The sequence below is a fragment of the Neopelma chrysocephalum genome, unplaced genomic scaffold (assembly GCF_003984885.1).
Source record: "Neopelma chrysocephalum unplaced genomic scaffold, ASM398488v2 Primary Assembly neopelma1_88, whole genome shotgun sequence".
Classification (NCBI taxonomy): domain Eukaryota; kingdom Metazoa; phylum Chordata; class Aves; order Passeriformes; family Pipridae; genus Neopelma; species Neopelma chrysocephalum.
This window is the reverse complement of record NW_020897750.1, coordinates 4,225,607-4,238,044: the sequence shown is the minus strand read 5'-3', so window position 1 is coordinate 4,238,044 and position 12,438 is coordinate 4,225,607. Positions and strand designations below refer to the sequence as shown.

The following is a 12,438-nucleotide window of genomic DNA, read 5'->3' as shown; positions in this document are numbered from 1 at the left end:
TCCAGCAGAACTCACCGCAGGAAACAGCTGATGTCTTCTTCAGTGCTGGTCAGTGTGTCTACGCGGCACTTGAACAAAACTTTTGCCCTTTTGCCTGCTTTTTAGCAGTGCATTATTATTATTGCATTTTATAGGCGAGTAATAATTCTCTCAGCTGATGGGGTGCTAGTATGAGAATAAGCAAGGAGATGGGAAATGCTTTCCTAATGTTTTCTTTTCTTGTAGTTGAGGTGCGTTTCTTTTCCAGCTGTGTTGAAAGAAGCAAGTTAGTGCCTGGATGATAATCTAATTATTTTACCTTTCCCTCTTGTTTGCTCAGCAGGAGAGTTACTCATTCCCAGTATGGAGGAACACAATGGCTCTTCAGAGACTCCCCCACTGAGCCAAGGGCGGCACGTTGCCATTAAGTGTGGGTGGCTGCGGAAGCAAGGAGGCTTCGTCAAGACCTGGCACACACGTTGGTTTGTTCTCAAAGGGGACCAGCTTTACTATTTCAAAGATGAAGATGAAACCAAGCCCTTGGTAAGTGAAAGGAGGAGATAGGATAGGAGGTGAGGGAGGAAAATAAGTTAATGCAAGCAGAACTGTCTGGTGTTCGAAGAACCAGATTTCTCCATCTCTTTCACTGACTCCGTATTGGATTTGGGATTTTGATTATGGTGAACAGAACACTGAGTCAGGCCTTAGCAGTTGGTGTGGTTTCTCCATCAGATTCATTTCTAAAACTCCCTTTTCCAGGTCAGGTTTTCTCATTTCAGCATTTCAGAGGGAGTGAAGTATACATAAAGTTCAAGTAGCAGAAGTCAGTCGGATGGGCTTGATTGAGGCAGATGAATAAGCTGTATTTGAAAAAGTACTGCTTTTTTTTTTTTTTTCCACTTGCAGTGTGGAGTATCCCTGCTTTATGTCTTCCCAAATAGGAAATCCCATAAGACTGTAGCCTGAATGCATTGCCATCTGTAATACAGAACAGACTGCTGTTTGCTGCTTGGTTCTGTTGTGGTGATTTACTGCTCCTTACTCCTCATCTGTTTTCCTATTTATTTAGCTTTTCCACCACCATGCTTTAGGGCTTCCTATCTCTAGAATGCCATGTGAGTAGAGAAATAATGCTGCCTCTTGGGTCAGGGCAGGCCTGAGCCCCTGTGATAGTAAGTTAAGAAAGATCTTGTGCTAGCACCTACAGGAGTATGATAGTCTTAGTTTCTTAGATGCTTGTGACTTCAGAAAAAGCTCTGACATCTGTGAGTCACTTCTGTGCAGATATTAAAATATAATAACCACACTCGCTTTTTTTGTGGCTGTTAAATTTCTCATGGTATGTATTTATGTGGAATTTCACAGGGAGTTCTCAGAGACATAAACCCCATCTAATCTAGTTTCCTGTATAGAACAGGTCATGACCCTTGGTCAAGTTTTACAGCTTGCATTGTAGTGCACATGTTAGGAAAAGTATTCAGTCTTGAGGTAATTGTTTCCAAAGTTCAAGTTAATTTCTAAGTACCAATTTCACAGCCTTGGTAGCTGTTTTCCCTTAAAATTATCTCAGATAAATAACACGCTGTATATTTACAAATTTTGTATTAGGATGACTAATTTGAACATGAAATAGCCAATAACTTCTGGGAAATACAATATATCTTTCCGTGTATGTATTTTGTTAATCAAGAGTGTAAAAAGCAACCATCAAAATAAAAATGTTTGCGGGCCACATATTGGGTTTCTAGCATATAACTCTACTTCCTAGCACTTGACATCTGCCAGTGTGTTTGCATGTAGAGACTTCATGACTTTTTGAGAGCTGGCACAATGCTGTATTGCATTGAGCTTTCTACAGCACCGTGGAGCCCAAATTATCTTCTTGTCTGTCTACTGCTGCTATGTGGGATGACTTCAGAAGATCCTATTGACTTTGCTGCTTCCCCTTTGTGAAATGGAGGTGGTCATTCTGGTCTTCTGATACCTGTGATAATTAGGTAGCAGCTGAATAAATAACTAAAAGTTTATTTGAATTTTCCACTGAAGTCTCAAGTAAGTTCGTGGAGACACCCAGAGAAACAAAGCTGGGTGGGAGAAGTGCTGAGAGAAGTGTAACTTAAAATATGCCAGTAGGTTTGGAAAATTAATGGGCCTGTCCAAATTAGGATCAGTCAATATCTCACCTTAGTGTATTTTTTTGAATGTTTCCGAAGAAAACTGCACATATGTCAGTTCCTGAAATATGTCCCAGGTTCAATGCCATATACAGAAATGGTTTTTTCCCATTACACTGAAGGGTTTGCTGCATTAACTTTGACAAGAAAATCACTATGACCTTCTGGGAACCCTGTTGTTCTTGCTGTGGAGAGCTAAAGCAAAGAACACCACTGATGCCATGAATTTTCAGTGCATAGGGATATCATTAGGAAATGGCAAGAGGTATTTTGTTATATTTACTATGTAATACTGGATCTATATTTAATATGAATACCTGTTTGTTCACTACTGGATTGTGCAGTCTGTACAATGTACAATAATTCTTTTAGACAAAAACGTAATGGAAGAAGGTTAATGAGGTTTTGTTCCAAAATGGATTGTAGTTTTTATTTTGCTTACTGGTTGGTTGTATTTGGAAGGAGGCAGAGAGTGTTAGTTACTCTCACTGAGGAATGTTCTAATTGCACACCTTGTATATATATATATAAATGGAAGATGGAAGTGCTGTAGCTGGAGAGGACAAGACAAGCCAGTGGGCTTATGTTCATAGCCTTAATGTGAATTAGAGAAAAGCAGAGTTCAATTTCTAGTGGAAATGCAGCAAGTTTCCTGAGCACCTGTGTGCTTAACATTTGGGCTTGGGTTCTGTTTTCAGTCTGTACCAGAAATTATGCCATGATGTTTGTGTCTTTGAAAGTGAGGGAGATGTGAATGGAACCGAATTTCAGAAAAATATTTTGATCTGTCAGACTTTTTATTCTTTAAGTGACTGTGTATAATGGGAGTAAAGAGAGGAAGGAACATTTTGTGTCTAAACCATCTAAATGCTTTGGAATTCCTGAAGCATGCTCATTTCCTGCTAGTAATGGTGCTATCTACCACATATGCTTTAGTCAGTATGTGTACATCTCCTTGGTGTCAAGAATATTAAATTTAAAAGTCGTTAACTATCAGTATGAGTGTGGGGAATTCTCTCTGCCAACCTGTGCCTTCAGGCACACAGAGCTGGTGAAGAACAACATAAGAAAAAAGCAGTACACAGCTGTTAGTCTCATAGTCAAGGTCAGAGAATTGTCATCGATTCTCTATTATTATCAAACACAAGAATCTTTCCCTCATAATGTTTTATCAGTAAGAATAGCAGCTATTTTTTGCTCTGATATCCTTGAAATATCTCTGAGGATCTGGCAAAAATGGCATTTCTGTTCACTGAAGATGTGGGTATGGATAGCAACAATCTAGTTAATTCCAGAAGACAAAAAACCTAACAAATAAGTGAGCAGCAAACCACGTGAAGGAATAAAATCTGATTTCTGATAATCCTGTGTTATCTTGACTTCTTGGAAGTGATAATGGATTTACTTTGTTAATTCTTTTTACTGTTTTCTGCTGTAGAAAGCTAGTATTATGCTAGATGTGAAGGTCAGCTATCCAAGCTTGAAATGTGGGCAGCTGAAAGAAGCCAGAATTTAGCATTCCCTGTTCCACAGTACAGCTGTTGTTTAAATGCAGCCCATGAAAATGCATTTCTTGCTTTCTTCTCTCCTATGGTTAACTTCTCCAGCTGTGTCGGGGTTGACGTGGTCTTAACTGAATATGGGAGGAGGAAGTCAGTGGCTTCTCAGTGAGACAGCATGCTTTTTCTGTGGTTTTGTAAGCAGCAGGAGGAAGCTTTGAAGCACTGTCTCCTTGTTGCAGTTTCTGCTGTCTCACTCTACTGCTGTTACTGAGGAAGTGAGTTTATGGGAGAAAAGCTTGGTAACCTGTGCTGATGGAGCATCATTGCTATTAGGTTGTAAATGAACAAGAAGGGACAAGCTCATCCAGTCTAAATAGCATTTTAGGTTTAGGCTCCTGTTAAATGTTGTTGTGATTCAGCTTGGCTTATGGACTTGAATTTGAGGTGTGCTAAGCAGAGACATCTTGAAGAGCTCTGAACTACCCTTCAGGAAACACTTGGTGTATGCCTGAAAGCAGACAGTGATCTGCTGCTATTTCAGTCTATATCCAATCCTGAACATTTTATTGTGCAGTTTTTATCTTCAAGATCTTACTTAGCTCCAAAGTGTTTGGCTTGAGTAATGCTGAACAGTATTCAGTGGCTCACGATATCTTAGTAAGACTGAAGTGGAAAAGTGTGGGTCTTGAATGTGGTATTTGAATTGGTCTTTGACTGAAAGTAAGTGGCAGCTGCAACGTTAAGTACAGGTTGCTGTTTGTAAGAGAAAGGCAGTCTCTGATGTACAAACAGAATATAGAAGTATTGCTTTCTGTCAAAATCATAGAACAAATCATAGAATGGACTGGGTTGGAAGGGACCTTAAAGATACATTTACCAGCGTTGTTAATTGGGGTGGGTACACCTTTAAACTTCCTTTTCTGGTAATCATACCTGTAGAAGCCCTTCTTTGTTATTCTTCTCTCTGTATCCCTTGCCAGGTTCAGTGCTTCCCGTTAAATGTAATTTGTATAAAAATTCAATTGACGGATAAATCCATTTAACAGCATGAATAGGAATCTTGACAAATTACACTTGCATTTTTAAATTAAGATAAAGCTTCTAATGAATGTAAATAGAAATTATTATGATGATTACATAATTTGAAGTTTAGCCTGTCAGTAGGCAAAATCCTTTAGTATTAGTATTGAATATGATTAAAGGTTGAGCATTGTGGTTTTTTATAAGTTAAAAGGGAATGGATAAGGTTTCTTTGTGAAGGGTGAAAACCTAATGGTCCATGCACTTTAAAACTGCATCACAAGAAGTGGCCATCTCTCCTTACTGCCTAGAGCATTTTCTGTCAGGGAGATCAGAGTGTGCACTCTGGAAGAGTGTGTCTCTGGAAAGCAACAAGAACCAGATTTTGTGTAAATACTGAAGAGCAGCATTGCAAGTGAAACAACTCCTCAGTAGATTTTGCTATGATTTGTAAGAGCAGCTCCCTCAGTGTTGCTGAGGGAAGGAAGGATGGTAAAGCACCAAGTCTCTGCACACTTGGCTTCGTAAGCCTCGCTCAAAACTCCACCTTTCACAAAGCAAATTCAGGGACTCCATGTGAAAACAGCAAGGAGTGTCCAAACCACTGATGATGGGGGTTTTTTTTCCATTTCTAGGCAAAAACTTGCTATTAGTCTGGGAAGCTAGAAACAGTTTGGGATGGACATGTGCTGCCGGGTGAGCCTTTGCCTGTGCGAACCTATTATGAACTGTAAATGAAATTATGCAGGTGTCAAAACAAATGGGCGGGTTTGATAGAAAAATAGATTTTCTCAGGAATTTCGCTAGAAACTCAATATGCTAGATGAAATTAAATAGGATTTTCTTGACATCAGCAGTGATGTTTGCCAGTAATGAAAGGATTTATTTGAAAGGCTTTCAGCTGTTGGCTATTGGATACATTTTTTGAGGGTGGTAGAAACAGAACTTTAAAAATGACCAAAAAGCCTCCACACAAAAAAAAATCCATCAGAAAGCACACCTAGCACACCTTAAATGCTTCATGTGAATGCAGCAGTATGGAAGGATGTCCAACACGCCTTAGATGAAGGTTTTAAAAGAGTCAGTCTGGAGTGTCATCTCTTCTTTATTTTCTTTCCCTTCATGGCTTTTGACTTTGTGTAAGCTCACTGAAGTAAGGCACTGCTCACTGCAGTTTTGCATGTCATGCAAACTGGAAACAGATTTTGTGTTAGCCACGTGTTCCTGGTGTAATGATACTTCCTGTTTTTTGAAACGCTTAGTTAAGGAAGAGAAGCCTCTGTGTAACATACCTTTCTACTTATAACAAGTGCATTTTTTTTCCTTTCTGATCATTCTCGAGCTCCATCCACTGAATGTGACGTCTTGCAAGTTTTACACAGAAAATTTAACTGCTTAATTGTGTCACTGATTGAGTTTCACATGAGGCAAGAAGAGTTGTGTCTTGTCTGATTGGGAGTAGCAGAGTTTTATGCTTTTTTTCTGTCTGAGATAGAAACAGATATGACATGGTATGGCAACAGGCAAAGCAATCTGAAGCCTGGTCTTCCTCATGTAGTGAACTGCTGCAGTGGTGGCTGTTCAGTGCAGAAAGTGAAGTGAAAGCCCCAAAACTGATTTGGCCCTTTTTATGGGTTTTCAGGGAATGGCTCCTCAAGTATATGAGTATAATCAGGCTTTTGCAACTAAAGCAGTGAAATTTTTGGAATACAGGAATGGTTATTAAGGATAGGTGTTAGCTTTTGCGTGCAGTAGAAAGTTCTGCCATTTTTAATACCTGCGTGCCTTTGTAAGTGTTTAAGTAATTTACTGCTGCAGGTTTCAGCAACTTATTCATAGAGACACATTTTTTTACTTCAGTGACTTACGTGTTTTCAAGGGTGTAATATGCTTTGGTCAGTGGATACCCATGGGAATTCAGTACATGAGAAATTAGCGTGATAAGGCTAAGTTTATTTGAAACCAGGGTCTTTCTAGTGCCATTATTCTGCTGTTGGGGAAGGGTTTCTCAAATTCACAGGGCTAAATTTCTGTTCTCAGCCTGAGACAAATAGCCACAAGGTCCATTACTGAGGTACTCAGCTTGGAGGTGATCAACTTCCAACTTTAATCCCCTTTTCTTCTTCTTTCAGACCAAAAATGTGAACTTGAATTTTCAGTAGTTGTTCTTTGTTTTTTGTTCCTTTGAAAAACTTTTAAATCCTTAGGTTCAGCCCAGTAGGAGTCTTAAAAAATTTCACAGTAAGAAAAAAGGTTTCTCCTCAAGCATTCACTACCACATTAATTACAGGAGTGTCACTAAACACTGTGCAAAGCTATGGATTCTGTGCCAAAATCAGGCAGTTCTTGCTACATGCTTTGCCCCAGCTTATGCAGTTGGAAATTTTGCTCCCCTGTGAAGATGGTTTTTAGGTTTCAGTGCAATGCAAGGAGTATTCAGGGTCTGTTTTAGTCAGCTTTGCATGCAGCAGTTGTGTCATTGCTGTGACTGTACTGGCAACATCTGCAAACTGCTCTATCCTGCTCTTATACCAATTTGTTTAAATCTGTGCACGCTTCATTCCCGAGGGCTTGTAGCTTTTCATTTTCCCTGAATTTGACTGAGTTTTCAAAACAGCTCTCAGGTGCAGTCTTTGTCCTTCATGCATTGCTGCTCTTCTCTTTCTTCAGATCCAGCTCTGGCCCCCACTTCCCAGGGATCTTCTTTGCCTCAAAATACGTTGGCTGGTGAAATAGCTTCCCCTCTCCTCTCCCAGTGCCTGTAATGTTCATAAAGAATCAGTTGTATAGTTGTTGCTCTCTAACATAGTTCAGTGTCTCCATCCCATTTGACAACTTGGAAAATAACAGAATTAAATGGTTGCCTTCCTATTCCCCATGCCCCCAGCAGTTCCCAGGTGCCTGAGTAGATCTTTGGTTTAAACTAATAATAATGGCCAGTCTTCGCGAACGAAGATTTTGGGAAAGGTCTTTTACCTTTCCAGCCTGCGCAATGGATTTTTTAGGTGAGACACAGCATGCGCTGAACTGAGCCCACCCTTTAATCCTAAGGTTCATCTGCCGGGGCCAAGCAAGCTTGGACAATGGCAGTGAGGTCCTCAGGACGTAGGTTTGTTTAGAGTGTCCTTCTCATAGATGGATGGCCTCACAGGGCTAACGGGCTCCATCTGCCCGGGGGACTGGGATTCGAACCTGGGTCGCAGCGGTGAGAGTCCTGCATGCTAACCACTAGGCCACCAGGGGTCCCTTGGTTTAAACTAAAACTAAAAGTTTGTAACTGTTTTCCATAATCAGCCTCTTCAATGCATTTTGACACACACCGACCCCAAAACAAAACCAACAGTGAGCCTTGATGCTGTGCAAAGCTGAGGACGTGTCTATCTCCTCTTAAGAGAAACTTTGGAAAAGCAGTCCAGTCACTGAAGTTCAAAATTCACTGAGTTGAGACAGTGTGGTGGGTGGGAAATGTGAACCTTTCATGGTGTTTGAACTTGTGCATTCCACTGGTACTTTTTGTTGTTATAACCAAAATCAAAAAGTCAGGATGATAAAGAAAAGGTGATGCCAACTGAGTGTGCCTGTTTGTGTGGCGGGCGTTACAGCCCCAGGTCCTCTTTCAAAGCCATTTGGGAACAATAAATACTTGTTCCCAGACTTCTGTATCTTTAATCAATCCAAACTGGGAAATTAGTTTCAGTAAATATTTTTATAATACAACAAAGCAAAAATGCCTCGTGGCACTGGTTGAAAATGCTAGCACCACTGACCCATGTGTGCCTTCAGAGCTAAAGCTCTCAAGTATGCTACCATGTGTTGTATAAACTGTGTGTATAATTATACTCGGCCAACACCTGCTGTTAGGTTGGAAAGGAGAGGCGCTCTAATAAGATGTAAACCAGCCAACAGCTTAATTTCAGTTCTTGGCGGCCAATGCATCTGCTTAGTCCAAATGTTCAGAGAACTGCCCCCACCTTTCACTTCATGGGACCAGGGAACTAGCTTGTTTGTAATAACTTGCTAACTCTGGAGTTCAACCCTTAGCATGCTTCATTGAGTTTCATGGATGAGCAGTACTTCCAAATGTAAGAGACCACTACATGGTACAGAGCTGCTTTTCCATGATGGTGGGGCTGCCCAGTCTTTAACTGTCTTCAGCCTTTTTATGCTCACACCATCTTTTCCTCCTTTCTTTCCTTTCTGTTTCTGGCTCGTGCCAGGGTTTGGGACAGGGAAGAAAGGGGATATGCTGTCTGTCTTCTTTTCTCTATTGGCTGCCTGGTCAAAAGTGCATTTCTGATGGATGATTATGAATGTATGTTTAACAGGTTAATGAAGTTTTGTGGAGAGGAGTAAGGATATGTCAGGCTGCTGCTGGTTAAAAAATACACCTGATACTATGTTGGATGGTTGTTATTGATTTGTCTTCTTACCACCACTTTCTTGTCGGAAATGTGCTGATCTAAATTCCTAATTGTGTCAGTGGTTTTGTATTATGAACTCCATTGCAGTGAAATGCCTTTTGTCATATTTGGTCAGACAGCAATGGTCTGCTCTAGATGTTTCTCATTAGCTTTCCTTACTTAATAGCAGCAGCAGCAGAGTAAATCAACTAACCTGAATACTGCTGCCCAGACGTGAGGCTGTAAGGTGAAATTTTGTGAAAATCAATCTCCAAATGAATCTTTAAGTAAATGTAATGCTTTCTCTTTCAATATGTTGAACCTTAATTGTTCTAAAAGTTTGGGAGTTTTTTTCCACACTCCATTAATTTGGGCAGCAGAGGCTATGTGATGTTTGTTTTATTTAAGGGCAAACACCAGAGGTAATGAATAGATATGGATGGGGTTTTTTTGGAGCCTGTCAGGTGAAATTCAGTAACATTTGATCAACTCATAACCTGGAGCTGCTGCTGATAGCTTCTAGCTTAGCATATGCTATTGAGAGAATGTATGAGATGTGGAAAAGTTCATTTGGTTCTGTTATCCTGTGAAGGCCATGCTTAATGTCCCTTTATAAAGACATCCTAGGTGTGCTTCCTTGCATATTGTAAGGGACTGACTTAATAATGTTGATGTAAATGTAGTAGCTGAGAACTGATTCTAGCAATAATTTTTAGCAGCGTTTGTGCAAGTCCAGTGATTTCAGCTTGATTCAGCTGGACTGAGTAAATACTCACCTGTGTGACTTTAGGCTCCTCATATGAAAAGTGACATGAATTCTATGCAGGTTCAAATGCAGCAACATGGTGAAGATGTGCTACGTAACATAAGCACCGTGGACAAAAAGAACCCCTTCCTTGGTGTCTTGGTCATTAGAGCGTTTGGGTTGCCACGTGTTCCCTGATGAGCTGAGCCAGACATTTCAAATCCCTTTATACAGACCAAGTTTATGAGAATGGCTTTCACAGGTGGTATTTGTGTTGGCAGCCTCAGAATGGAGGCCAAGGGTTGAATGGTAACAGAAGCAGCTAAATTAACTTCTAATGCTGGAGGGACATCCTTTTCAGCAGGCTTGCAACACAGAAGTTGAGCTAACAAAAACTTTCTGTTACTGCTTGTACTGCAGAATAAAATCCATTAAAAGTCTATGCAGCTACCCACAAAGAGCTCCTGCTTGGAGTGAGTAATTGAAGTGTTTCCACTCTCTTACTCCTGAATAACCACCACTAGCAATTGGAGAGTACTAAGGACTTTCATAGACACAGGCATGCGTTTTGGAAGCTGGTTGACATAAACTGAGCATTAGGGTGGGGATCTGGTCCTGTAGGTGACAGGAAGCAGACGCAAGGCTGTGATTTAGGTATATGAGCTGATGCTTTAGCGAGGCACTGTATGTGCATTTGCCAGAATACAGTGGGGATCTCACAGGAATCTTGCACCATGGCTCAGCAGTGTAGCCTTCCCTCACCTGATCCATAGGTTTCAGCTCCGTTTTAGGACTGCTCACTTGCCCCTTTTTTTTTCCTTTTGTGTTTCCATACCTGTTGCATCAAACTAAAGTTTTCCTTTCTTCCCACAAGGAAAGGCAATATGGCAGGCATCCTTTAGATTGGAGGGATGACTCTTTCAGCCTTGAAATAGTGCTAGACAGGTGAAGGATGGGGAGCAATTAAAAGCCTGCATGCCATGGTCCTATATTTATTAATTACTGTGTTTCTGTCCTTACGCTATGAGGAACACTGAAGTCACCCTTCAGGCTGCCCACTTGTCTTTGGTGAGGACCAGCTCCTTTTTCTGCCTGTTTAATCAGAGATTTAGTCCCTGGAAAATTAATTTTAAAAAGGACAAACACTCTAGCAAGAGGGGGAAAAAAAGGAGTCAACCACTTGAAAGAAATAGGGAATTATTTACATGTTTTGGAGCCCAGTGCGAACAAGAAACACTTGCAGGTTTTTTTTTCTTCTTTGCCTTTTCCTTACTTAAAGAGCAATAAATAAAGCTCCACATCTGAAGAAGAGGTTTAGTATTTGTGTGGAAAAAGGATATTGTTAGAAACTTCAATCTGTCACCCTTAAAAGTTATTATTTGCCGTATACTGCCTAGTGTTAGGATGCCAGATTTCCCCCTGGGCTTAAAAGTGATACCTATTCCATTGTGTACCAGCAATTACTGAAAATATGTTCAGCTTCTGCAAGCTGAAAGCGTATTTAGCTAATAATTTATATGTTGTGTTTCTCCTGATGTCTTTTTTTTTTTTTTTGCAAATGAAGTTGTTGCTCAGTACACTTTATTGTAAAACCTTTCATTTCTAATACAGAATCACTAACCATGCTCACACCATCTCGGAGTGAGCTTCATAGCTTTTCTTGGTGTCTTTTGTGTGATGCAGTATTACCTCTTCATCTGCATACTCTTAAATCCAATGTAGTGATCTAGTTTCTAATAAATGAAACAGATGATGTGCTACATAAACCAGCTTTTTTTATATTTTATAGAAATAATCCCCTTCAACAGGCAAAATATTGCCTAGAGGGACTTTTTGGGAAAACTCCTCGTGAGAAATGCCAGTGTGATTGGTATTTGTTACAGCTCTTGATAATACATCTTTGAAGAGGATAAAGAAAAAAGGCAGACTGACATCAATTTGTTTTCACAATTCCTTACATAAATGTTTAAGAGCAGACAGCTTGGCCATGGGAAGAGTTTGGATGAGACATACAGAGGTGTTGGAAGAGAAAAGGAGGTCTAACAATGTGAAGTTTACTGTGCTGTAGCCTTCTTTATGCCTCTCAAGAATGCCAGATCAGTCTCATGAGCATTAAGCTGGCTTAATTTCCTTTAATGAAGTTGTGTTAAATTCCGTGCAGTGTCCAAACTCTCCTGTCAGTTGTCTTTCCTGGAGTGAAAAGCTACATGGGGATGAGGCTTAGCAAGATACCGTGTAATAGTGGGCTCCTGAAGGTGCATTGTTGGCATGAGAGTTCACAGATTAGTCTAAAAGCAGCTCAGTGTTAGATTTCAATCACAGTCTAGGCTGTAAAACATACGTTGCATTTAACTACCTATGGATCAACAGGAGATCCTTTCCCTTTTGCTTCATAGGTTTGATTGTTATTCCAGGTGTGTTTCTTCATTTTCTGTCTGTATTTATATAATGTCATTTATATAACTAGCACTATCCGGGAAAAAGAAGTACAAGTCATAGCTGAAAAAACAAAACATACAGATCCTCTGTGTCAACTTTTTTTATGTACTGAAGTTTCTGGCTTTTAATTTTCTGGCCAATCGCCTCATTTTTAAATAGGTTAACCTAAACTGAGGTGG

The 12,438-nt window shown here is 40.2% G+C and overlaps 1 protein-coding gene across 1 annotated transcript in view; it reads left to right on the top strand.

Moving 5' to 3' along the window:
* Window positions 1-327: 327 nt before the first annotated feature.
* ARHGAP24 (Rho GTPase activating protein 24) overlaps window positions 328-12,438 on the top strand; it is a 175,994-nt gene continuing 163,883 nt past the window's right edge. The window contains exon 1 of the mRNA XM_027692814.1: window positions 328-522. Within this exon, the coding sequence (XP_027548615.1) occupies window positions 343-522 (180 nt within the window). The 5' untranslated portion in view covers window positions 328-342. The remainder of the gene's footprint in view (window positions 523-12,438) is intronic.